Source organism: Diplotaxodon limnothrissa, linkage group LG16, assembly GCF_057381915.1.
Source record: "Diplotaxodon limnothrissa isolate DT_005_m linkage group LG16, D_limnothrissa_male_GT1.1, whole genome shotgun sequence".
NCBI classification, from domain to species: Eukaryota; Metazoa; Chordata; class Actinopteri; order Cichliformes; family Cichlidae; genus Diplotaxodon; species Diplotaxodon limnothrissa.
In genome coordinates this window covers 34,687,594-34,714,680 of record NC_140611.1, presented here as the reverse complement: position 1 = coordinate 34,714,680, position 27,087 = coordinate 34,687,594, and the positions used below count along the sequence as shown (strand labels likewise).

The following is a 27,087-nucleotide window of genomic DNA, read 5'->3' as shown; positions in this document are numbered from 1 at the left end:
AATTTGTTGTCCAAGTAGTACTGATTAATCAACTGAGCACTTTGGTTGCATACAGGTAGGCGCTCCCTGTGAGACGGGAGTATGCTTGCCAAAGTGTTGTCTTTTTATTAACTTATCTAAATGGATAGACAGTAACCAGTGCATGGAATAGGAAGTCTCTGCCAAGATATCCTGTACTACACTGTGGAAACCCTGGAAGTCCACTCCAGGGCGTCAACTTGTGCTGTTTTGTCAAAGCCACTGGGATGGCTCATTTAGGTAGAGTTTGTTCCTCGTCCTTATAATCTATATGACAAGGTGGGTTATAGCATTGGTGAGAGGTACTTTTCACTCCAAAATCATCATTTTTTGAAGTGCACTATAGTTGCACTGGGGTGTTTTGGTTTTTTTTTGTTTTTTTTTAACCAGAACCACAATCCCTTTTTAAATCAAATTAAAGTAGCTTTCACTTCCTAAACCCAACCAGTGAGTGAATGCAGGGTTTAAAAATGACTAAGAAACACGAAGTTAAAAAATTGTGGAAAACAAAGGTCACAACTGGATGGAAACCATAACCTTCTGACTCATAAACCGGTGAGACCCCATGCCATAGACACCTCAAAATATGGATATAGCTTTGGATTTTGAAAACTAAAGCCAGTGCAGAAGTGCCTTTACCATGCCTTTTAAAGTGTCTCTTTAATTGCCACCAGGAGGGTATCTCCTGTGGTTGCAAAAAGACTCATAGACTTCATATCCGTAGAAGTCTGTGAGAAAACCAGTCTTCCCTCACCTCTGCACAAACTGTCCTGATGAGTTTACGGGCTCGGTCATTTAAGCTATAAATCCAAGAAAGGAGGTCTAATCAGACTATGTTCATTAATGACTGAATGAGGAATTAGCCAATCAGTGAGGAGTTTTAAGCCCATTTCCATCACCCAAAAGGAAAATAAGAGAGATGGCAGAGGCTTCAGAAGAGAACTTCATAGACCATCTTTCAAACCGTCTAAATTCCCGTCCAGGATACAGCAGAGGTTAAAGATATCAGGCATGATGATGATGTCAGAAAGGAGAAGTAAAGGTCGGTTGTAAGCATTTTACAGACATGCAGCAGCCAGTATTTGGTGCACTAAGGTTTTAGTCTGGTGATGATTGTGAGCTCCAGTCTTGACATCAAACCAAATATTCCCTTCCTTTAAATTCTGGACAAAGGAAATGAATTCACTGACTCCGATGAGGTGCTGAAGTCTATGGCAGGTGTGGAAGATCTGTCAGAAACATGGATACATCATTATGCAGCAATATTTGGATTAGCCATTAACATTTCAGCATCCACTGTATTTATGCAGGGACGATCTGTTGAGCAGCACAGAATGTTTGCTCAAAACAAATTCGCTTGACTTACTTGAAAGGCTGAAAGTCTGCGCTTACACTCCACAACATTATTTTAAGTCTGCTGCTGCCAACGGTTTGGGGAATTGTACAAGGGAGGGTTTCTCTAGTGGCCAGTCAATCAGTGATTGGGCTTGGCCTGAATGCGTTGCATCGAATCCAGCTTAAAAAACAGGCCAGAAAATGATGCATGATTTGCATTTAAACAAATTGAATTTCCATTGACATACTAGAGTTACTAGCAGTGTGTATGGTGGATACTGGATTTTAATTTTGATTTCTGCTAGCCTTCCCACAAATATACCAGCATACTTGCTCTTTCTTTTGCCTGTCTCTTTGATAGACTAGCAAATTTACAGACGAGGAAATAACTGAATCGATCACATATTCTGCTTGGCAGTGGTAAATAAAGTACCGGTTAAGTGCTCCAGTAAACTCAGAGAATGATTACATTTAAAACTCTTTAGATATGATTTTATGACCTAACAATACTGTGTAGAGAAACCCAGCAATCCCTTCAAGCACAATGGGAGGACCACAGAGATGAGCAGCTAAATGAAATTCACCCATTAATTAGAGCTAATTTGTCAGCCTGCAGTGCAGGGCCAAACATGTCTTCTGAGAATAAGGCCTGCTGCTACACGGTACACAGTTCTCTGAAGACAGTACAAAATCTAAATCTGTACATAGAGCTTGGACTTGGGGTGAAACCCTCCATGCATGGACAGGAGCTTCCTTGTCTTGATGTCAGTGGCTTCTATTTCCTCCTTTGGCCATCTTATTATCCTAGCAGGGTACCTGATCACCGGCAGGGAGTAGGTGTTGATAGAGAGAGATAATATATATTGTATAATATACTGAGATGGATGATTGTTTGTATGCATAAGCTAAAAATAAATGATTAAAGTACAGATGATTAAGATGGATAAAATTATATTATTTACAAATACGGGAAGTCATTGCATTAAGCTCATAGATGTGATGTGTGTTCTACTTGCTAGTCTGTCTATAAGGTGCAGTACTATACTGTAGCAGGCGGGGGAGCATACAGTCAGAACAATCCGGTTGTTCAGTCTGACGTCACTAGCCGTGTCTGGATCTAAACTCCGCTGCAGGTTCATATATCAAACGATCACTATGGCATTACTGAGAGTTGAAAAACTGTCTAAAGTCTTTCATCTTTAATAAAATGATCAGCGTTCTGCTCTACCAGGTGTAACAATTGAGTTTAACATCCAGGCATCCATGAAAACGTAATTTATGACATTTAACGGAGTTAGAAGTTAGCAGGAAGTTAGCTCGCTAGCTTCTATCTAAATACAATATAGCATGTCCTGACTGCAGGGTTTTGGAAACAAATTAAAACGTACAGCTCTGCTATCACTTCCAGCATAAATGAAGACAGAAAACTAAACAGCAGTGACGTTTGTAGGGTTACTGAAGTTGGGCTAGCTGGTATATAATGATGTGCTACGTGACCGCTAGTGACACAGCTATGTTAGCATAATATAAACAAGCTAACTTTTTTTCCACTCGATAAAACTTAACGTGAGTTTTCTTGGTGGTCAGAAACAAATGTAATCGCATGGCAGGATGCTGTAAAAGGACCAAACTTCAGCCAGGAGAACAACTGAGATAATCCATCCACAATACGAGGTTAGTCATTCATATACTGTTGCATGGGCTGGGCTGTAGTTACATCCTAAGGTTTTAAAAACTGAGCTTAAATAAATGATTAGCGGTAATAAAAGCCGAGGGAGGTCAACAGTGATCACTGACTGTTTTAGGAGCTTTTTGAGATCAAATAGAAGAAAATACATAACATTAAACATGTTAACAGCACAAAAGCCATATTAAACGCAGGCTACTTTAGACCCGGAAGTAGGATTCGTCGCGTCATCACTGAACAACCGGATAGCAGACACCTGGCTCCATTGTTTCCTCACTTTAACACCTCTACTCTTCCTAATTTCATTTTTGATTTTTGTCCCATGTCCAACAGCATACTGTCAACAATATCTTTTTGTTAAAATAAATATTTAATGACCACCAATTTGCAATGATTAAGCTGCACTCAACCAGGAAGAGAAACTCGTGAGATTGGAATCTTTTTACTAGAGTGCTACACAGCAAATCCAGCATGTCCAAATTAACACTGTCGGATTTGATTTCAACACTATTAAAGTGTCTATATGGGTCCACACCAGAGAGTGTTAATTTAACTCTTTTTGGAGAGTTGGTACGTTAACTCTGATTTAGTGTTAAACACCAAATCTGTCTGGAGTTGATAATTTAACACTTGGTGTTAAGAGTTTATATATTAACTCTCAAAGAGTATTTTAGTTTAACTACGTAAGAGTTATTTTCTAATTCATTCTTAAAAGCGGGAATTTTACTGTTCTGAACTTCTAGAAATTTCTTTTGGAACTAAACATTTACTAAAAAGATGCAATGGTTTTTGAAAAACATTTATTCTGAACTGTGCACCACAATTTCAAAACATTTTCTGAAAGATGTAACAGTATACATGTTCTCACTTTCATTAGAATTGTGTTTATCAAAAGGTCTGACATGGTAAATGCAAATAACAGCATTCTCATCACTTATTTCTTCAATACAATTTGCATGTCCTTCATTCATCCCTTTGTGGAACTTCAACGCACTTCTGCTCTCCCCCATATTCCATCTTCACAAGCATATCCTGTGCGGAGATTGAATAAAAATTAGTTGACACTAATTAATGGCACAAATAATCCAGTAAACAATTGCAGCACAGTAAAAAAGAAAAAGGAATCCTCTTTGAGCCATTACTTGTGTAAAGTATTTTCCCAAAAGACAAGGACACAGGCAACAGGTAATACTGAACTAAATGTAAAACCTCAACCTTTTTCATTTTTACCTAAACCGTGTGCACAAAACTCTGGAGGGATCTATGCTAACGTAGAATCCAGTCAGGACGTCTGCTACTGCTGTTTGCTCGTTTTTTTTATTTTTATGGGCGATCGGTTTCAGGCTTCAAGCAGCACCGTTATACCAACATTTCACATTCTACACATTGTTTTAGGTGTATTTGACCAAAAGTTTGACTGAAAATTCACATGCAAGCTTTTTTCAAGGCTGTGGTATTTGCCCGCAAACAATACCTTTCAGCTAGCTAAAACAGAATATTATGCTATCACCGAGCAACATGGCTAATGCCTTCCACACAGCTTTGTCTCAACTCCAACATCCTGCATCGTCCCGGTCCCCAAAAAGAACCGGCCCAATGAGCTGAATGACTTCCGACCGGTGGCACTGACGTCACATCTTATGAAGACTCTAGAGCGGCTCTTCCTCAACCTCCTCCGACCACAGGTACAACATGCCCAGGACCCACTACAGTTTGCATACAAGGCGGGTGTCGGAGTGGAGGATGCCATCCTGTACCTCCTACACAGAGCCCACTCACACCTGGATGGGGGAAAAGGCACGGTCAGGATCCTGTTTCTTGACTTTTCCAGTGCCTTTAATACCATCCGGCCCTGTATGCTTCAGGAAAAACTGAACAGGATGGAGGTGGACCCCTGCCTGGTGGCTTGGATCTCCGACTACCTCACCGACAGACCACAGTACGTCAGGCTGAAGGACATCACGTCTGACACTGTGGTCAGCAGCACAGGAGCACCACAGGGAACTGTGCTGTCCCCTCTTCTCTTCACCCTGTACACCTCTGACTTCTGCTACAACTCTGAATTATGCCATATTCAGAAGTTTGCAGATGACACGGCCATCATGGGGTGTATCTGGGATGATCAGGAAGAGGAGTACAGAAGTCTGGTGAGGAACTTTGTCGCATGGAGTCACACAAACCACCTGCAACTCAACACCTCAAAGACTAAGGAACTGGTTGTGGACTTCGGGAGGTCCAGAGAAGGTCCACTGCCGGTTCAGATAGAGGGGGAGGAGGTGGAGGTGGTCAACAAGTACAAGTACCTCGGGCTGTGGGTGGACAATAAACTGGACTGGTCATGCAACACAGAGCACCTGTATAAAAAAGCCCAAAGCCGACTGTACTTCCTCAGGAGGCTGAGGTCTTTTAACATCTGCAGGAAGCTCCTGAGGATGTTTTACCAGTCAGTGGTTGCTGGAGTACTTTTCTATGCTGTGGTGTGCTGGGGGAGCAGCACAGCAAAGAGGGACTCATCCAGGCTGGAGAAACTGATCAGGAAGGCTAGCTCTGTGGTCGGCATGAAGCTGGACACTCTGGTGACAGTGGCAGAGAAAAGGACATTAAAGAAACTGCTGGACATTATGAACAATGCTGGGCATCCTCTGCACACGGCCATAAACAATCAGAAGAGTCTGTTCAGTGACAGGTTGCTTCTCCCCAAGACAAGAACTAACAGACTTAAAAACTCCTTTGTCCCACACGCCATCAGACTGTTTAACTCCTCTCTGGAGGGGAGAGGGAGGGGAAACAGGAGGACAAAGGAGGGGGGAACAACTAAGCTGTAGTGCCTCTTCACCTCACTGTACAATACCTTGTGCAATACTTTTTGTAAATAGTCAACAGTGCAATAGACTCAATACTTGAAATGTGCAATTCACTTGTATTTTTATTTTTTATTCCTATTTATTCTATGTATCCCCTTTGTATATTTTATTTATATTTGTCTCTGTATTTATATATGTGTGTGTGTGTGTGTGTGTGTGTGTGTGTGTGTGTGTGTGTGTGTGTGTGTGTGTGTGTATGTATATATATATATATATATATATATATATATATATATATATATATATATATATATATATAACAATTCTGTAACTGTAACTTCGGTCGTTGCTGTGCTTTTTTTGGAAGTCGAATTTCCCAGAGGAACCCACCCGAGGGATTAATAAAGTTCTATCTTATCTTATCTTATCTTATCTTATCTCTTAAAGAGCCACAGAAGTAAAAGCTCATAATAATAATTGAAACAATCTTTGAAAGAATGACTTACCAAGCATGGCAAACAACTCAAATATGTAGAGCAAAATGTTCTGAAACGGCTTCACTTCAGCTTCGATTGGAGCCGTGCTGGAGGCGGAGTCTGTGAATTTACTCTATTGGTGTCATAGCCCCTCTAGGAGTTCAGAGTTAAGAGGTCAAGAGTTAATGTTTCCATTGTAACACCTCCAGATTTGACAGAGAAACACTCATTTTTAACACTCGATTTTAACTACTATCCTTTTACACCTCAGAGTTACATTAAAAGAATGTGACTCTGCTTAGAGTAAAATTAACTCTACTTTTGCAAGAAGACTATTAACATCAAAACATTTAACACTTTTGAATTTGCTGTGTATTATTTTGGTGATGCAAAAAATATAAAAATGTTGTTATACTTTATTCTAATCTGAGTGTTTTACACTGCTGTAACTGCAGCTGATAGGACACGTAGAGAACACAGTGGAGGGTAGAACACACAGCAGGAATACCTGTTCAATCAACACTGATTTGACTTTGATCTTTGATTTCCATGTCTCCCTCATCAGGTTGTGGCATCCAGTTTAAAGTTTCAGAGTTCTGATGTGTAGCCAGAGTTCTCATGTTGGCAGCCAAAACCTTCCCCTAACCACAACCATGAATTAACCATTGTTTTATTATCATAACCATCTACCCCTACCCATTCATTCAACACATCGGTGGGTTGGACAGAATCATCCAATAGTGACGTTCATAAAACCACTCAGACCGCTAGTCGTCAACTGAAAAATCCCCACTGCGCAAAGCACAAACCTGTTTTGCACTTTCCTTGTGCTTCTGTTTATTTCTCTCTCCTTGTCTCTTCTTTGTGGCGTCGGTGGTCTTAGACTGCCCTTTATGGCCTGAAGGGGTTCCTCTGCTGAGACTTGCTGCTTCTCCTTCACTCACACTCTATGGTCTTTAATTATTCTGTGTCGATTTGTGCTGCACACAGTAGAATGTGTGAAAAGTTAAAGCTATAACACATCACTTTGGGTGGGAGTTGCATGTGGGTGCCTGCAAACCTGAGAAAACTCCCTCTGAGGTGTAAATAGCCCTCTCTCCTTCTCTTTCATATCTTAAAGCACATTGAGAAGTTGCAGGTTGCATACTGCATTAATTATCAGATTAAGATTCAGAAAACATATAAAGTTTGTCAAACATAATATTCTGATGTCTTCAGATTAAACTATGCAATAGATGCATCTTCACCAGCAACATTCTGCCTCCAAATGAATGCTCACAGCACTGCCTGTATAGCAATATATTATACTGCACTTTGAACTAAAGTGTTTGCAAAAGGTTGCCTCTGTGTTTGCATGGAGGCACACAGAGTGATGTTAACATTTGCTTCTGACTACCAGGCAAAAAGAAGTCCGAAGTTCATTCTTTTAATCTGTTTTTTGTTAAACCTGAGAACCTTCTCCACCTTGCCCTACCACAGCAGTAATGTGCAGCTTCCACAATGACTGACTGAAGTGCTTGTTTAAACACTGCCTAAGCTCACAGGCTATGGAACAACAAGGCGAGGGATACTTTTCCCCCCTAAGTCTGTACAGAGTTAGTGTAATTTTTAAAAAATCAGCCACAAAATTAAAATCTCATCCCTGATATTTTGTTGGTCACGCTGCCAAAACCACTCTGAGCAATTGCATTGAGAACCGCACCTCTGGAGTTTGTGGTGGTGTTCTGCACTAAAACATTGTCAACAAATAGTTTATTTGTTGGGGTTGGGGTGGGGACTCCATGAATCTGCATACTCTAGCTGTTCCATCAGATTAGAAGCAGGGAGGCCAGGTTAATGTCTTGGGGTATTTTTCATGTGCTTTTTCATGATTTTCTGCATTGCTCTGCTGTGGGAAAGTGCTGCTGCTGCAGAATATGGCACAATCAAGAAGTGTGTGTTTGGACTGCAAGACCGACAAAGGAGCATTCGCACATCTTCAGATCGCTCTCAGTGTAAAATGTAATTGTTCCCAGAACTTAAAAAGTACAGCATACTTAAGATGACTAAGTTTAGGCAACCTAGTCATTGTGAGCTTGGTAAGTTTCATGTATAGTGGGGTCTTTTATTTTGAAACATGATTATTCCTGTGTCTGACTTCCTGCCTTGCTCATCTGCTCTGTGCATCTTGGTGTGGCTTCTCTCAAAACTAGAACTGGTCCAGTTTGATTGATAAAATGGTGCATTTGATAGAGTGAAGAGCTGCTTCTGGAATACATTGCATTCGGTGAAATTGTAAGCGTTTTGTTGTGTTGGTATTGTCAGCTCAGAGTTCAGGGATGGAATATAAGCCTGCAGTTATTCAACAAACGTATCTTAAGCTTTAATGTCTTGGATATTAGTTGTATTTAGTAAAGTTACTTAAAACAAAACAAAACAAAAACAAACATGTCACACTGGCATAAAGACTATAACATGTCTCTGGCCTTTCTCTGCAAGATACATTTTGGTAAGAACTGACCTAAAACCTCTTTAACGGAAGTGACCAGTAGATATATTGGATCACACCACCTGCACATGAGCGTATGCATGCAACACAACTGCATAAAAAATCTGCCAAACCCTCCGTGTTACTGGAGTCTTGAGCAGTGAAATGCTCTCACGCCTCCTCACCTGCATAGTTTCTCTGCTGTCTGGTGGGTTTTCTCAGAGTTTTTTCCACCGTTAAACAGAGTTAATGAGAAGCTGTGAAAAAGTGAAGCCGCAGGTTCTACTTCTTAATTAATGGCATCAAGTATATTTAGTAAAGCTCCTGGAGAAACTGAAGAGTTGGGCATCAACTGAAATGAGTTTTAAGGTTATTTCTTAAATGCAATTTTTAAATAAATGATAAATATTCTTGAAGCAATCACATATAAACAACATTCTGGGGGTAAGTTTACAATGAATATATCAGCACCCGAGAGCCTGTTTTGAAAAATAATTGACTTTGACCTTTTTGCCTCTTAAGCCTGACAATCAGTGTAGAAGCACCAAAAGTTTCCTGTTAACAACTACAAAGGCAGCTTCATTGCTTAAAATGACACACAGCCACATAGAAGAGTTGAAAGAGAGAGCTTACTGTAAAAGGTCTGAAGGGGATCTTCATTATTCTGTTTCTTTTTGTACATTTGCCAGCTGTAAAGTGTTTGAAGTGGTTGGGGCTTAAGAGGAACCATTTACACAGACAGTGGGTTTAAAGTAGTCCACTTTCTTGGACGTCAAAGCCCAGTCAATTTGAGACCAGCTCTGCTGTATATGATAACAGGACAAATACATTAAGCAACTCTGGAAAGACATTACTCATTCTGTGCTATGAGAGGACTGTGAAAGCTTCACATCGAGGCAATACCCAAAGCCAACACTGCAAACAGCTCGAGACAGGTAGTTTCTATGGCGCTGAAGACAGAATCAACAACACAGTATTGTGATGACAGCTGTTGGCTAAAGACAAGTTTGGGGTTTTTTCTGCTTGAAAATGCAGTCATGAGTTCCTATAAGTGTCTGTAGAGGCAGTTCAAACACAACCGCAGAAAAGTGTTTACAAGCTGTGTATCTACCTTATTTAACTCAACCACAACACAGCATTCCTGCTTCATTCACTTTTGCATTGCTAAGGGGAAATAATGCTTTACATTACCCATCCATCCATTTTCTTCCACTAACATTTATGTTGTGAAGCTATAAAATGCTTTTATGTGTTTCTGACGGCAGATATCATTTCTTCTTAAAAGCAAGCCCTTGCTTGATGTGCCCTGCAAAACCTTCCCAAGTCAAAGATTCCTTCGCAGTTCATGAATATCTTAACAAAACTTGGAACAAAAGTCTGAATTTGTATGCTGAAGTGGAGGTTGGAAGCTTTTACATGTAGTCAACACTGACAGATTGTAGGGAATTTAATTTGACCGCTTGAAACTTAAGGACTCATTTATGGTCACAGTCTGTCCATGTGGAGCTCACATGTGAATCTTTCCAATCTCGATAAGAAGACGATTTTGGCTTGAGGGATAGTAACGCTGGTCAACCTGTCTGTCCAGTACTGTTGCAAATAAAAATATACCACTAAAGATTGGATGGATTACAGTGAAATTTGGTCCATCCATCCACCCTTCCACTTATTCCGTTTTGTTTACAAGCCAGTGGATGTTTTTGCTGGTCTAAGGTCTTCCCCAGGGTTTCCTCTTGGTTGGACATCTCACTTTGGAAGCACGCTAGAGAGATTCCCAAACAGCCTCAGCTGGCTCCCTTTGACATAGAGTATCACAGGCTTTACCTCCAGCCCCTCTTGAACAACTGAGCTCTGCCTCACTGCACTATCCCAAACCACAAAATTGAACACTTTGGCTTCTCTCAGAAATTCTGTCCGTAGAACTTATGAACATAATTGTTGACAAAGGGCAGCCTTGGCAGGGTCTATGGCCATTGTCCACCATTTGCCTCTGTTAACTGACATGATATGCAAAGCTAAATGAAAAACTAGCCATAATTATTGGTATCCTTTTCCTTTAGAAAATAACAGGTCCCTGACACTGGATAGTGCTTCTCTGAAGAATGTCTTGGAGATCATCTAATTTCATTGTTCTCATTTCTTTTTTTTCTTTTTTCTTTTTTTTTTTTTTTCTTAAATGACATCAGAAACAGCAGTATGCGACATTACGTGATGGCAGAGCTTCAGTTCATCCTTTGTCTTTTTTTTTTTTTTTTTTTTTTTTTTTTTTTTTTTAATAAATAGGACAGGGGGAATGAATGAGAGAAAGAGGGGGAGAGAAAGAAAGAAAACCAAAGGGGAGAAGAGACGGTGAGAAGGGGGGGGGGAAGAGAGAGAGAGAGAAAAAAAAAAAAAGAACTCCTGGGTCACCTGTATGGAGAAAAAAAAAAAACAAACAAAAAAAACAAACAGAGGAGACAGCAAACAACAAAGAGCAACATAATAATAGAGAAAACAAAGCACCATCACAATAAACTAGCTAGCCATAGATATCAATATTTACTAAATAATAAACGATATTGTGCAGCACGCAAGATAGACAGTTGTTGTTCTCATTTCATTGTGTCCCAGATGCATCAAACTGAGCCTCTTCCATGTTTTACAGTGGGGGTGGGGTTCATTCTACATTCCTCTGTGACCAAAGAGCAGATGTGTCTTACAAAAACACTTCCAGAAGCATTGTGACTTGTCATCTTAGATTTTTGCTAATTTCTATCAACTTTAAAATGCTTTCTTTCCAAATCAGGATTTTCTTTCATTCAGGACGCAACATGTGATTTGACAAGACCCTGTAAAACTATGAACCCGGGGGGTTAGCTTCCACGTACCTATTGAACCTTTCCTTGGTCCTTTTTCCACCGCTCAGACTATCTTCCTGATTAACCTGGAGTCAGTGTTTTACTAGGAACACATCTAGAGAGAATGGGTACTGACCTTCAAATTTCTAGTAATTCTCCAAACCTGATGATTACTTCTCATTGTATGATATACACAGGAGTACTATAGGTTCAGTGATTGTAGGAGTGAAGACAGTGGCGGTAGAACGCTGTCATTTGGGAAACTATGAACACATTTTTATGTTTCTTGCATGTTAAATGTTGGTCCTTTTAAAATGCTTCTTTCATCCAAAGTCTTGTATAATCAGGCTCTATCCTATCACAAAGACTGCATGTATGATACTAACCCAACCTAAAAATTTGCTCCCAGGCTTCAGGCTCACTTGTGGTTCCTTGAGTTTCTAAAAGTAGACTGGGCTCTAAAAGTAGAGCCTTCAGGTATCAAACCCCTTTCCCATGGAAACAGCTCCCAGTCTGGGTTTGAGAGACAGACACCATCTCTACTTTTAAGGCTAGGGTTCATACTTTAAGCTTTGCTTTCTGGTAAAGCTTAAGTCTGGATCAGGTGACCCTGAACCATCCCTTAGTTATGCTGCTGCTGCTGGGGGACTTCCCATGATGCACTGAGCATCTCTTCTTCCCCTTTGTAACCAACTGCTTCTCCATAGGGAATTAACTGATTTGGGGTTATCACTCTAATATAGTAGGATCTTTACTTTGTAATACAGGTGGAGTACAAAGCGCCTTAAGGCAAGTGTTTATGTAAACTGATGCTACATAAAATAAAAATTAGCGTAACTGTGTTGAAAACATTTGTTGGTCAAATAATTCACTTTTGTTTTTTTAGTTATGATTTATTTTTGTTTTTCTTTAATTGCTTTAATTTTCTTTCAAGAGGAAATTTCCAAATTTGCCAGAAAGGGATTTGTAAGACACAAGTTTCTAGCAACATAGAAGCCGGACTTGCTCATTTTGCACACCTGGCAGAGCGTGCACCAGCACACATGAGCACAGACACATTCAGACAGTGCCATGGCATGTGTAAGGAGCTCCCAAGATTTGGGGGAAGGCTTCCTTCTCAGGCTTGATTTACAACCTCTTCTGCTTCAGTGCTAATTACAGACACACACGGTCTTACACAAATACACACACTCTCACACACCCACAAAGCCTCTGGCAGGAAAGTTAGATGCCATAAAAAATCCTTACTCAGCATGAAAAGCCTTCATCAGATGTGCATCCTCACGAGTCTGGACTCACCTTCACTGACTGCCACTCTACCTTAGGACTATAATTCATGACTGTTTTGACTGCTACGCTGATGAAAGTCCATACAGTTTTAACCCCCTGATGTAGTTCTGTTTTAAAGTTACAGTCATCAGCATCGTTAAATTCACTGTCTGGATCTGCCCTGAATGACCTCAGTGGATTGTTTTGTTGTTTGTGCTTTGTTTCTCCTGTCGCCACCAAATGATGAACATACTTTGCTATAACAGTCAACAGTAACTGCTCTCACAGAGACCCCCACTGCTCAGTGTAGCTCAGTATTTTAAACCTAAATGGGCTGGATGTAGCACTTGGCCATTTCACAAAAAACATCTTAGCACGGTTTGGTCCACACAACGGCTGGCTGCACAGAATTAGTCACATGAAGCAGGAGGGTCACAGGATGCCTTGAGGACACAGAATGACTTTGTCCTTTAATTCTAGGATTAAGACAACTTTTCAAAGGGCCTGTTATTAGATAAATAATTACTTTTAATAGTAGCTTTGATTACTGAATAGATAAATATAGATGAGTCTTGAGCATTTTAGTAAGCACAGATGTTGTACACACTAAAAACTGTGAGGCAATTTTTAGTGTGTACAACATCTGTTTGTTAACTAAAGAAACCACAAGAAAACTTTCATACTCAAACAAATGACTCAAAATAAGGTTTTCTAGGAACCTAACAAGTATTGAATGTTACACAAGGATCGAAACCAAAAAGCCATGAAGTCTGAATGTTTATCTGGACATATGCTACACATTAACTGCATTTGCTTTGTGTGTTTATTTGCTGCAGAGGTGCATGGGACTGAAAATCCACTCACCGGGAGACCGCCTCTAAACCCATGGATTTGGCAGAAGACCGCCCTCGAACAATACCTTCAGGACCGCAGAACAAGGATGAAGATAAATCAGAGAGTATCTCAGGTCAGGGTTAAATCTTTTTCCTATAATTTAGCTACAGGTAAACAATTCAGGGTTCATTTCACTGGGATTTGTTTTTGTTGACTAACTGGTAACCTGAAGTATATTGGCTCCATGTCTGACATAATTGGATCCACAAGTTATTATAAATCATACGAGCAAAACTGTTGTAATTATATATTGTAACCTCCCCTGCAGCTCATCTGCCTGACATGGAAACAAAGAAGCATGTCGTTAAAAAGAAACAGCTGAAAAGAAAAAAAAAAATCTCAGCAGTGTGTAATGTAGGGGCCTATTCGTTACCTGCCTATGTTACATCTTCTTTCTAGGCCTACAAAAGATAATCATTACAGGATACAGCGAAATGTTTGCCCATCAAAAGAAGCAGTGACACAAGGTCAAAAATGTGCTGTGTGAGCAATAATGTCTGGTACAGTGGTGCCCTCCTCTGGGCACTGTTTTACTCAGACAAACAGATTAATATGTGCACACAATAAACACACACTCACTTTTTAATCCTTGACATTCTCTATATTTTTATGCGTTTTACAGGCCCAGCTCAATCTCAGTTCATAGCTTACTTGGTAGGCTCCACATTTTCCACCCTGTACCATGCTTTAATATAAGCGCTCATTTATGTGCTTTAATAGAAACTGTGAGTGTTGAAAAATACACCAGTTGATATGAGCTGAGGTGACAGTTACAGTGACATCAGATTCTTAATGCAACGACTATTTGTTTGTAGAGAAATTCTTTGTATAGCTTTGGCAGCTGAAGGCCTTGTGTTTGAAATGCTTTCAAACATAATGACACATTTCCACTCTGATGATTTACTGATGCGTTTGTTAATTAAATAGAAAGTTGCAGAAGCAACAGTGCCCCTATTCAGCCACAGGCGTCTTCAGTAACTGCTCATAATGAGCACCTTTACTATGAAAAGTGATCTTGTTTTTCTCACCACAGTGGAGTGGCAGTTGGCAGTTTGATGCAGTCTTTACATTAAAACCCCGCCCCCTTCCATTCTTTAGCACTCACTCATCATTTCACAGTGCAACACCGCAAAAAATTAAAAACAGTTCCTAGAAAGTCGTCAATGGGCTGGCGTGCAAGCACACATATCCTGTTTCATGCAAATGAGCTTGGGCCTGAAGGGGGCTACGCATATGGACGCCCATATATGTCTCAATTAGACAAACAATGATATGCTTTTGCTCATTTTCTCCCTCATTTAACAACCTCGCTTGCAGCCAAATAAAACAAAGTACACCAAGAAATAATAAGCGGGGCGGTACAATACAATCATTAGATCATTAGAAGCAACAAAGGAGACAGTGCAGTAAAAGGAGTCGTGCAGCTGGGCAAGGGGAGGGACTTCAAATGACTAGTGTTGAGTATATGCACTTTGTTGTGAATAGTCATTGGAGATCATAGAGCTATATGCTGAACACAGGCTTCACTGTCAGAGCTCTGGTTGTGACAGATTTCTCTCTCTTTTTGTCTCTCTCAATTTTCTTTTTGACAAAAAAAAAAAAAAAAACTGTGACAGCCATATTCATTCAGTACATGCAGACATGTAAGAGGGAACCAGCCCATTTTTATAGAAAAAGATACCAATGGGCGAGTCTGTGGCTCCACAGTACAGAGAGGGACACAGGGAAGAGTGGTGTCCATAACTTCCAAAGCCAATAACAAAATGTAAGATATAATGTATCCAACTTAATTCATAAAGATTAAATTACTGCAATCCAATAATCCAATAACAAGTATAATAGTCAGGTTCTCATCAGTGTACCCTAGTTCCCTAACACATGATGCAGACCTCATTAAGCCAGCTCACTCATATTCCAACATAGGCTCAAGTAGCATTGGGTGCCTAGGCTGACCTGGAATCAAACCACTGATCCAATGTTGCTACCAGACTATCCAGCTGTTATTTTGTTGACTGTTGACCTAATGAGAGAGGTTATATGCAACAAGTGGGAATTATAGAAGAGCCCAAGACCAAAGATCCACTCTGGTACCTCAGTGCTCTAACATCTGTAAAAGAAAGCTACTGCTGAAGATAGTGATTCAGCGGCTACAGCGCACTGGGAACCGTCGTTGACTGCCGCCATGATTCTAGCCTACGTCACAGCGTCATGTGCGCTTTTTACATCCAACACAAAAACTGCAGTCGTGGTGCTTTGACTGTACTCAGAACTCGGAAATTCTGCCTTCTGAATAGGAAGATGTAGGTAACACCAGACTGCACATGAGCTGCATACAGGGCTGGACTGTGACAAAAAATCGGCCTGGGCATTTTGACTCTGGGCCCACCATTATAGGAAAAATCATAAAGCCTTTGAATGAAAACAAACACTGTTGTGACAGTGATGTACACTGTCTTGATGGTATATATGCGTTAATCTATCAATCGTTTGTTGTAAGGCTCAAATAATTATTTTTTAAAAGCTAGACATTTTAAATGAGAATAAGAAAGAAAAGTATTTCTTTGTGCGCCCCTCTCCCTGTTAAGGCCCTACCTTGCCCCCCCTGCACAGTAACCAGCTGATCAGTTTCATGATTGAAGTAGAAACGGGAGAGGGAGAGAATGAGAGAAGAAGAGGCAGCTGACAGCAAAAGACAGAATAACTCCAGCTTTGTGTCTTTTTCATTGTAGCTGAAGTCTGGGACAAACTGTGTTCCTTTTCACCTCAATACTAAACGCGTAATATTTTGTCTGAATACGGAACGATTCCGTTTTTTACGGGACGGTTGGCAACTCTACTAATTAACCTTATGAACAAAATAAAGTTCAACATCAGTAACATCATAGCACCCACCCCGCTGTATAGAAACCCCGTCATGCTAGCTAGTACGCAGTACGAAAAACTCAGCATAACGAAAATAAACTCCACCTAAACTTGGTTTATATCTGACCCAGATAGACTGCAGGTCATAACTTCTTACCTGAAGTTCAGTTCACCTGACAGTCAGACCGGCGGCCGCTACGAGGCTAACAGTGCACTGATAACATTCATCAGGAAGTACATGGGGCTGTGGAAGAGAACACTATAGACCCATTCCAGGGAATTTCACAAGTTACCATCAAGTGCAGGATATACCAAGGTGACGCGGTTCTGCATAGGCCTCCCCCTAAACCAGCTCATAACAAAGAGTGAACACAGATATACTGTAGATTCAGGAGTGGTGAAACCATCAGCTGTCAGTCATAAGTGAGTGAGACATGAATTTACTGATCCACCTACTTGGGGTTAACAGGCGGGATTGAAGAGGATTAGAACACTATTATGGAAGACCAAGGCCCTGCATGGGATGTATCATAGACAGACAGAAGATGTGGCTAAGATAGTGTACTGGCACATCTGTACCATATACAGATTAGAAGTCCGTAACTCCCAATCAGAGATACCACCACAGGATGTTGAGAACAACAGTGCAGTGGGACTTCGAGTTCCAGACAGACAAGTTGCTGGCCAACCAATCAGACATAGTGGTGGTTGACAATGAAGACCACAATTTTAATAGATGTGGCAATCTCAGTGGACAGCAACATCAGGAAGAAGGAGCACAAGAAAATAAAGAAGTGCCAGGAACAACTGGAGCAGATGTGGAGGTTAAAGTCCTAAGTGGTAATAGAAGTATTAGGAGCTGAACTCCCAAACTGGAAGAGAAACTCCAGGCACATCATCAGGTCAGTCGTGGTGACAGGCTGCAGTAAATAAAAATAAAAAGATAAAGACTATTACACCAAACCACTTCTGTAAAAGGGGTGTCTAAATTACAACTTAAGGACTGCTTGTCCAATCTTGAGACATCAATCTCAACACGAGTCTTTCAAGAACACACATGGGCAAAATACAGCCCAGAATCAGTCCAGGGACCATCTTAATCTGGCCACTAACATCCCAATATGTAGGAGCAGGGACTCTGCTCTGAAACTAAAAGTTGTCTTTGACATGTTGGTTTATGTATGTCTTTATTAGGAAAAAGAAAAGGAGTCTAACACAGAGAGAGGGGGAGAGGGCTTTTCATCTATATGTTCAGATGTCTGATAAAGTTCGTGGCAGACTGTGCCTCCTCCCGCTCCCTTCTCTCATCCTCAGCCAACTAATCATAAGAACAGACCCCTTTGATCCCACGGGTAGACTGGCACTCGGTGTGTGTGTCTGCATTACAGTGCACACTTGAATACACTGTAAATGTGCAGAACAAGAAGAGTAAGTACAGGAAAAGTGTGCTAAGAATTTTGTGCGTGCATGAAAGCACAGGTTTGTGTGTGTCTGTGTGGTCATGGTCGTGGCCACCAGTTGAGTTAAGCAGCCCAGTCAGTTACGTTCCGCTCCAGCAGACTCACATCAATAATATTGGCTGAACTGCTGCTTGTCTAACTGTGGCTCATAAAAATGTTAACTATAAATGTGTATATTTGTGACATTTTTACAAGATGCACAGATGTATTTTATTTCACTGTTCTTTTTTTTTTGTTGGAGAACATTTTGCTCGGCCTCCAGCACAAGTCAAATTTAACCTACCTCTCTTTTTTGCCTCGCCTAAAAGTGACTACAGGTGTATTTGTACATGTTAATTACTCACTGTTGTTTTTCTCCCTCATCATGTAGAGTGCCTGTCAGCAGGAGTTGGACAGGGTCTTAGAGGAGATTGCTAAAATGACTTCAGAGGATAACAGAGGCCCACTGGAGAACCTGTATCAGCTCAAGTTTCCAAACTGTGACAAACATGGACTGTATAACCTCAAGCAGGTGAGCTGCTGGCATATCACCTGTCCTACGTCACATTATTTTACAAAAGAGAACATTTGGGTCAGATAAATTCACAAGAGACCCATCCATGATATATGTATGGTAAGACTTTTCACGTTTTTGTTATTTTATGTTTTAGATTCTTACAGGATATAATTTGAAGCATAATAAAGAAAGAATTGAGACTTCCCATTGACGAGAGGGTAGACATAAAAGGAAGAAAGAAATAGCCCTTGTTGCAAAAAGCCTGCCAAACAATGCTGGAAAACCTGAGAAGCAAACAAAAAATATCTCCAAATTTGGTCAAGTAAATTAAAAAAAATGGCTTTAGATGATCTTCTCTTCAAGTTAAATTCCGGTAGAACTTTCTGTGTCTGTGGACCTCAGCCACCCGTGCGTCAAACTGATGTTACTTTCTTTTAAAGGATAATTATTGGTCATGTCAGCTGTCTTCAGCTAAGACCGAGAATCCAAGCATGAACATGATGCATCAGGTCATGAGTGCAACCAGCAGGATGATGGGCTGCTATTATTTAGTCTCTCAGGGTCAGACTGTCAGTGTGGATTCCACTGATATCTTCACAACAGTATAATTGACTGCCTCTCCAGTGAGTTTCTTATTCCACATATTGTCCAGCCTTGATGTGGTCAGTGTAGCCAAACTGCTGTAAGCTGTGACTTGAGTAGCTTTCTACTTTAAGATCGATCTGCCCCAACAGCAACTAGCAAGAGAGCCAGGCAACAAAATCTCCAAAAGGATATTAGTTAAGTTACTAGAATTGAGAACCTTTTTGATCACAAGCAGAAGCAAAGATGTTTAATAATGCGAGTTTTATGATACACATCTTAAAGCCATGTCTTAGACTCCTGGTTGGGGGTTGTTGTGTGATGAGTCCATCAGTCATCTTACCTAAATGTGATCTATTGCATATTTATGTTCATCCTCTCACTGGAAATCAGACTCAAAAGAGATGATAGAAGGTTATACTGTTATGTATCTACTGCTGGGTAATGTGTCAATCAGCATTACCTTACACACTCATTGGTACTTGCTTCAATCACCGAACTGGAAGTTGAGAAAAGTTTAAAAAAGTTTATCTAGGGTACCAAGCAGTTATCTTGCCAAGTTGAAGGTGCCATATGTCATTAGTTTTTATGATCTCTGTTCACCTTGAATTAATTCCTGCATGGACACAGCCTAATGTGGTAGCATTTTCATTTAATTTTGAGTACAGGTATCCTGGAATAGGATTTTTGAACTGAATGCCTGAGCAGAAAGGCACAACAAAGAATATAGTTTTGAGGAAACTTTCATCCATCAAGGGGAAATCTAAATTGCTGCCCCTGTTGTTCAGAAAACCAGATCCAAACTATCTTTCATTCATCAAACCATCAAAACTCTGAACATGTGCAACACATACTGGTATGCCCAAAATGATCTCTAAAATTCAAGGAGAGTGCAAGTGACTGAGTATTGTGTGCTTATGGCTTATTTTGATGTGATTCTGTTTATGGGGTGTATACAAATGTCAGGTGAGTCACTAAATGTATCTATCTATTTTTAGAGTAACAATCTCATGTAAATCCGTAACCAGTTTGAAGGTGGAAACAGAAAGTAGCAAGCCCAAACAGGTCACCTTTGTTGTCCAAGTAATAATAATAATAATAATAATAATAATGGATTGGATTTTATATAGCGCGTTTCAAGGCACCCAAAGCGCTTTACAATGCCACGTGCCTCGTTTTCCATTCTTTGCCCAGGGTAGTCTAAAAGTTCAGTTTGAGAGACATCATTTCTTGACCAGTTACCCTTTTGTTTATCAAATCTTCCACTGCTGAGCACCATTTACAGTGCTCAGAGCCGCACTCTGCTTATACAAAAAGCCAAAGGACACGGAAGACACAGGTTATACAGTTGTGGCCACATTTCAGTTTCAGAATGGCAATAAAATCTTTTACAGTTATTGTTAAGTAAAACTGAAAATCATAGAAAATTACAAACCACCAAACCAAATGAAAACACTGGTGTCTAAGCAGTGTTTCACATTGTTCCACTGAATTTCACGCCTCATCCTTCATTTGAACTACTCAAAAAAAACAACAAAAAACGTTCTCGTCGTTGGACTAATTCCATTATTCAGATCTACTCACATGTACTGTAAACTCGTTTGTCATCTTTGCTGAATAATACGAACACTGAATCACGCATCAGGAAACTCACGAGTTTCACAATAACGGCCACACCCCAGTCAGTGCTGTCACAGCAGGTGTTTTCCATCTGCTGTCAAAAAGCAGCACACCTGCTGTGACATCACTCCTACGGTTCCTGCTATTGCTGTGGCATGTTTTGGTGATTCAGCCCATAGTGAGCAGATACATGGCGGTTTTATGCTCTGTGGGATTTGCTGGTGACTTACTGTTTCGTGGTGATCTGTAACACAAGACCATAACAAACTCAAGTGGTTGCAGATGTCAACAGGTTTTAAACTTTGCTGGTGGTTATGTAAGTAATGACCGCTGACTTTGATGATGGGAAAGAGCTTCTGTGGCTTTCGGTATCGGTGGAGATTCTTGTGCCTATACATGTGTAACGCATTAAAGTTTTGAGTGCATTTATGTTTCCTCCTTCGCTTTTCACATTTTCATTTCAGTTCCTCAGACTTTCTTTTTGGTTTTTCCTCTTTCACCCACGTATTACTTTGTGGGGTTTCCCCTCTCTTTTCTCTCATTGTCTGAGTCACACTCACACAATTCCTTTGTATCAGCCTGGCAAAATCACCCTGGCAAAAGTATAACTTCCTTCTCACTCCTGCCACCTGCCTCCTCCCCCTGTCTTTTTTCTTAATAAACTCTCACACCCGCCTCTTCCTTAGCGTTCTGCTCTTAAACACACACACAAACGCACAAATGCATGGGGAGATGTTGTCATCAGCTTCTTCCGGAACAGCTTCTTCCCCACAGCTGTCAGACTCCTGAACTCTGCCTCCTGACATCTGACCCACGTTAAACTCATGGACTGAACATACACACACCCACAATGGACAACTGTACCCTCAAACACAATAATAACATGGACTGAACCACCACTCACAACCACTAGCACTTTATATAGCCTCTGTAGAAACTATCTACACCCTCACTTATCTTAACTGCACTACTGTATAGCTCTGTGTAAATAATCATTCTGTACATTCGATAATTTTTAATCCTACAACTGTTTACAACTTGCATAGTTCCCATTTCTGTATAGCTGTATATCCCAGATTCTGTAAAGTTATTTATTTCATATTCTGTATAGTTTTTCATATTTATATCCTGTTCATATCCTGTACATAGCTTGTACTCACTACAGCCTGTACATACTTATAGTTATAGAATATTCACAACATACTTCATACCGTGTACATTATAACATACCATAATAGACCCATTTCTGTAATATACTCACATATCTATATTATTGCTAATATATATTGTAATATATCTATATCACTAAAGCACTTCTGGATGGATGCAAACTGCATTTCGTTGCCCTGTACCTGTGCATGTGCAATGACAATAAAGTTGAATTCTATTCTATTCTATTCTATCATGAATGAGGCAACAAGCTTCTGAGCTCAAGGTTACAAGGCAATAAAACTGTTTGGCGTACTTCATGGGAAGACTTTTGTTAAGCCGAGGAACGAACTGTGCTTCCGACTGGGGGCTTGAATTTGTATTATGCCCATCCATAGACATCAGACAGGGGAGGACAAACAAGGTCACATATCCAGTGTTTTCTTACGAGGATAGTAGAGCAGAAAAGAAGATTTGAATAGGCGCCACCGTTTCCTAAAGCAGGGCTCTCAACCACTCAGCCAATTTTCATCACCGGTCACAAACAACAGCATTGTTTTGGACTAGAGTCCACGGTTCCCAGGGAGGAACACTGTACCTCCTCAACACTCGGCTCCCTTTTGGAGTTGTCCCTCCTTGTCGCGCGGTAATTACTGTAACTGTCACTTTTTTTGTTCTTTCTCATCGAAGGAAGAAAATGGAAAGTCTTTTCTTTCCCCCCAGCTCTTCATTCTTTTCGCCATCCCCTACCCGGCCGCCCCGCACGCACTGTGTCCACTTCAATTATGACCTCATTTCAGGGGGTTGGGGGGGAAGGGTGGGCTCTGCAGGGGAGCTAGTCTGCTGGCATGCCTCCGTTTGTGCGTGTATGTGTGGGAGTGTTTGCGATCACATGTGTGGCTGTGGATGGGTTGTGTGTAGGGGGCATAACCTGAGGACAGGCTGTTATTGGGTGAGTGTTGTCCCACCCGAATCACAGTCCTCACTCTCATCCAATGACCCCCCGCCGCCAGAAGATCCTCGCACACACACACACATGAACACAAATCTCAAGCCACCCTACGCCATGCTTCATTAATGCATCCCCTGCTTTCACTGTGTTTCCTTACCCTCCCGCCTCTTTTTCCCAGTGTTTTCCATCTTGCCTAGTTTGTGTTTTTCTTCTCTCCTTCCAGTGCAACATGTCCACCCACGGCCAGCGGGGAGAATGCTGGTGTGTTGACCCCTTAACAGGAGTCCAGATATCAGAGACACCTAAAGTCAGAGGGGATCCCAACTGTAACCAGTTTCAGGAGGTGCACAGAGCAATGCCCACTGCAGAAGCATCTCACTAGCGCACCATCAAAATGGGGCTGGGTTTTCTTCACAATTCCAAATTTATGAGGATTATTCATCAACAGGTGATGACTAAGCTCATACTCGTATGATATAATACTTTTTTAGGAAAGTGGCTTCAGTAAAAGAGCATAAATGCAGAGTGAACTACAGTATTTTTGCTGGTAAATGGACATTTTTCAGCAGTATGATATGTATTATAATCCACTCAAACTACAGTGCTCATTCTAGTCAAAAAACATGCATAAGCAACAACAGTTCGAGGCAGGGGGACATAAATACATTCTGATGTGTGTTAGGCTTAGGGTCGTCACCAAGTTAGATCATGATAAGTGTCCATCTAATACACACAGAAAAAATCTGGATTTCTTTTAATATTCATCCTCAGTGTCATTATAACTTCTGAAAATAACATGCTGAGGTCTTTAAATGATAGCTTGTTATCAGCTCTGTCAGTCCATCATTCTGGTGATTTTCAGCTAATGTAAAGCTGTCCGAAAGTAAAGCTTTTTAAGGAATATAAGGCAAACGCATAACTTTTAGGGCTACAAGTAAAGAGGCCATTCAGAGACAAGAAAAGCAAAATAACCATCTAAAAGGGGCTAAAATGGTTTGCAATGCTAAGGGGAACTGCAGAGTCAGCTCATTTTCTGCTTTTTTTTTTTTCATTTTAAGAAAGCTCTTTGACATTACACCTAGTCTGATGAAATCAGCATTAATCTGTTAATTATATAGACTTTCAGCCTAAACCTACTAAGGATTTTATCTGCATTTAAATGTCTCATGTAGGATCTCAGTAAGTGCAGTTAGTCTTTTTTAAGAGACTAAATATTATATTGGTTGTGCCTCCATATCAGAAGTCTTACACTGCTCAGTGATCGAAGCCCAAAGCTGGCAATTTTAGAAATTGAAGATGAGAGTCTACCATTATAAATACTGTCTAAGAATCAACCAATAGGAATGGAGCATTAAAATTCTAAACTTACCAGCGATCAAGGAGAATAAATGAAAAACTAAACGTGCAAAACAAAATGTTTGTGCTTCTGATAGAGCAGAAAATGCAGCTGAATTGTGATAGCAAAAGCTTGTTTGTAAGATGCTTCTAGTAGCTGTTTCCACAACGGCGTCATGGTGGACACCCCACAACAGGGATATAAACCTCATTTTAAATATCGTGCCACATACAGCCCACTTTGATCTTAAGTGTTAAGAATTGGTGTCTTTGCTGGGCCATTTCTGGCCCTCAGGCCTTATCTTGACACCACTGGTCTACAAGCATCAGACTCGATGTCCCACTCAAATTTATTCCTTCCATATCGCACAGTTGTAGCTCGCAATGAGCAGCAATGACATCCTAATGTGCTGGTGCATTTAGACTCACAGTGTAGCATTTTGGATAACTTTACATTTATGTTTATTAATCTACACTGCTACTGTTGTATAAATCAATAAATTATTATTAATTTATATAAATATAATAAATGACACAGATTAAATGTTATTCTAATGGCAAAATGGGGACAAACCCCCACTTATTCTTTAGCTGAGTGGAGAATCTTTGAATCGCTGAAGATGATGTGTGCACTATCTATACTCATACATTTTTTAGCAGTAATACTTGGTGAACACTGTTTTAATTAAGATAATTAAGTTTTTATTTCAAGTAATGCTTTCTCTGATTACCTTTTGCAAAATTTCATGTTGATGTGCAAAATGAAATAAAATGCTCTGCCCATGACTGGAACAGACTTGTTTGCAGTTTTTGGTTGTCATTTTTTTTTTTTTTTTTTTTTTAAGATTTTGCAGTGAAAATGTTGTGTTAATTTAACTTTGACTGTAAAATCTGACATCATCCATGTTTTTCTTGGAATCCACACCCATCCGTATAATAAACTGCAGAGAGCTGTTGTTGTTTTTCAGCAGTTTGCCTGTCAACACTTACGATAATAACCCTGGAAACCGCTGTGTGGCCATTCCTATCGATACTGTGGACTGACGTGTGTGTGTGTGTGTGTGTGTGTGTGTGTGTGTGTGTGTGTGTGTGTGTTGCCAGGGTTACTAATTAAGTGTTGACATGAGGAGGGATTAGGCTGACATTGACAAATGTGATACTAAGTGGTAAAGGTGTCTATGAATAAACCAGCCCATTCATACACACACATACACACAAACACCTACACACACAAAACCCCATGCACACACACTTTTGTACTGCTGCACATCATGACTTTAAGAGCGGAAACCAGTGTAAATGTAAGGATAATACTTATTACATGATTTGTAACTTACTGTACAGTGCTGTCTCACTCATACACGCTGAGAGGAAGAATGTTTGCAGACAGTTTTTGGCCCTTAAGGCAAGTGCTCTCATTGATTTCATGTAATCACCGTATTTCAGTCTCTGTTGCACTGTCACTGTAAAAATAGCAGTGCGTGAATCAAAAAAGTTGCAGGATAGTGAAGTTGTTATCTACGTTTAATTTGACACTTTAACTACATGAATGAATAGCTTTTGTGTAAGTGGAAATCTTTTTGCCATGTCAGTAGATATCTTTTTAAGTCAGGATAGCTGTGCCAATTTGGTACTGGTTAGTGTATTAGGAATGAAAGGATGCCACAATGTTTGATGAAAAATTTAAATGGGCAACATAAAGAGGATTGAATTCAAAGACACCCTGAAAATCAAAGTGGAAGGCTAGCCCATTCTGATGAAATTTCACTCATGCCTAATGACAGTCAGGGCGTTGCTGCCACGCCTATAGAGGTCTGTGTGTCTCTCCATGGATGTGCCTCCCATCGCCATGCCTTACGATGTTACAGGCAGCATAACCTTCTCCAGAGCTTCTCCAGACCCTTTCACGTCTGTCACATGTGCTCAGGGTGAACCTACTCTCATCTGTGAAAAGCACAGGGAGGCAAAATCCAAACTGGCTCCATGGTGCAGTGGACATGAGCACAGGGCACACTAGAGGATGTTTGGGCCCTAAAGCTACCCTCATGAAATCTTTCTCTGATTGTTTGGTCAGGGATATTTACACAAGTGACCTGAAGGATCTAATTTTGTGGCTCTTGCTGTTCCTGAGTAGATACTGGTCCTGCTGATGGGTTAAGGAGCTTCTGGAGTCCTGTCCAAGAGTATCTGCTTGTCTCAAGGCATCTCCTCTATGCTCTTGAGACTGTGCTGAGAGACATAGCAAACCTGACAAAGGTATGTATTGATGTGCCATCCTAGGGGAGTTGGACACTGACCCTGGTCAAATACAGAGCTAGTGAAAAAACAGTCAGAAAAGATGGGCTGGAAAATGTCAGTGCCCTCCACCTGCCAAACTGTTCTTGTTTTGAGGTTGTTTCATTGTTGCCCCTCTAGTGTACCTGCTGTTCATTTCATTAACACCAACGCAGTTAAAACCGAATACCAACCTCCTCTGCTACTAACTATTTAATTAATTTGACACTATACTCTGTGTTCCTTTAAGTTTTTGTTTGCTTTATACTCACCTTGTCTTGTTTTACCGAAAGTGTAAAAAAGTTGACCAACTGCACTGTCATAGAGTAGCAACTAGTCACTCATGAGGTAGGCCTGCCTAAAACATAATCTATCATACTTTTTGACTCTACTGGGGACAATAATTTACTAAAATTCAGTTTGTACTTAATAAGAAGTGAAACTCCCGAGCAATAAACTTATCAAGTGTTTACTGGGATTGAATCTCAATCTGTATTTTTTTTTTTTATTTGCTCCTGATTAGAATGAATATGAGTTGATCCCTTTGGAAGCCAAGGGACAAATTTTGAG

General features: G+C 40.4%; 1 protein-coding gene across 1 annotated transcript in view; it reads left to right on the top strand.

The window, feature by feature from the left end:
* The window catches only part of igfbp2b (insulin-like growth factor binding protein 2b), a 30,170-nt gene extending 5,141 nt beyond the window's left edge, over positions 1–25,029 (top strand). Inside the window, exons 2-4 of the mRNA XM_085374957.1 lie at positions 13,730–13,860; positions 18,480–18,620; positions 23,132–25,029. Coding sequence (XP_085231083.1) covers positions 13,730–13,860; positions 18,480–18,620; positions 23,132–23,290 — 431 coding nt within the window. The 3' untranslated portion in view covers positions 23,291–25,029. The remainder of the gene's footprint in view (positions 1–13,729; positions 13,861–18,479; positions 18,621–23,131) is intronic.
* The last annotated feature ends 2,058 nt before the right edge of the window (positions 25,030–27,087 follow it).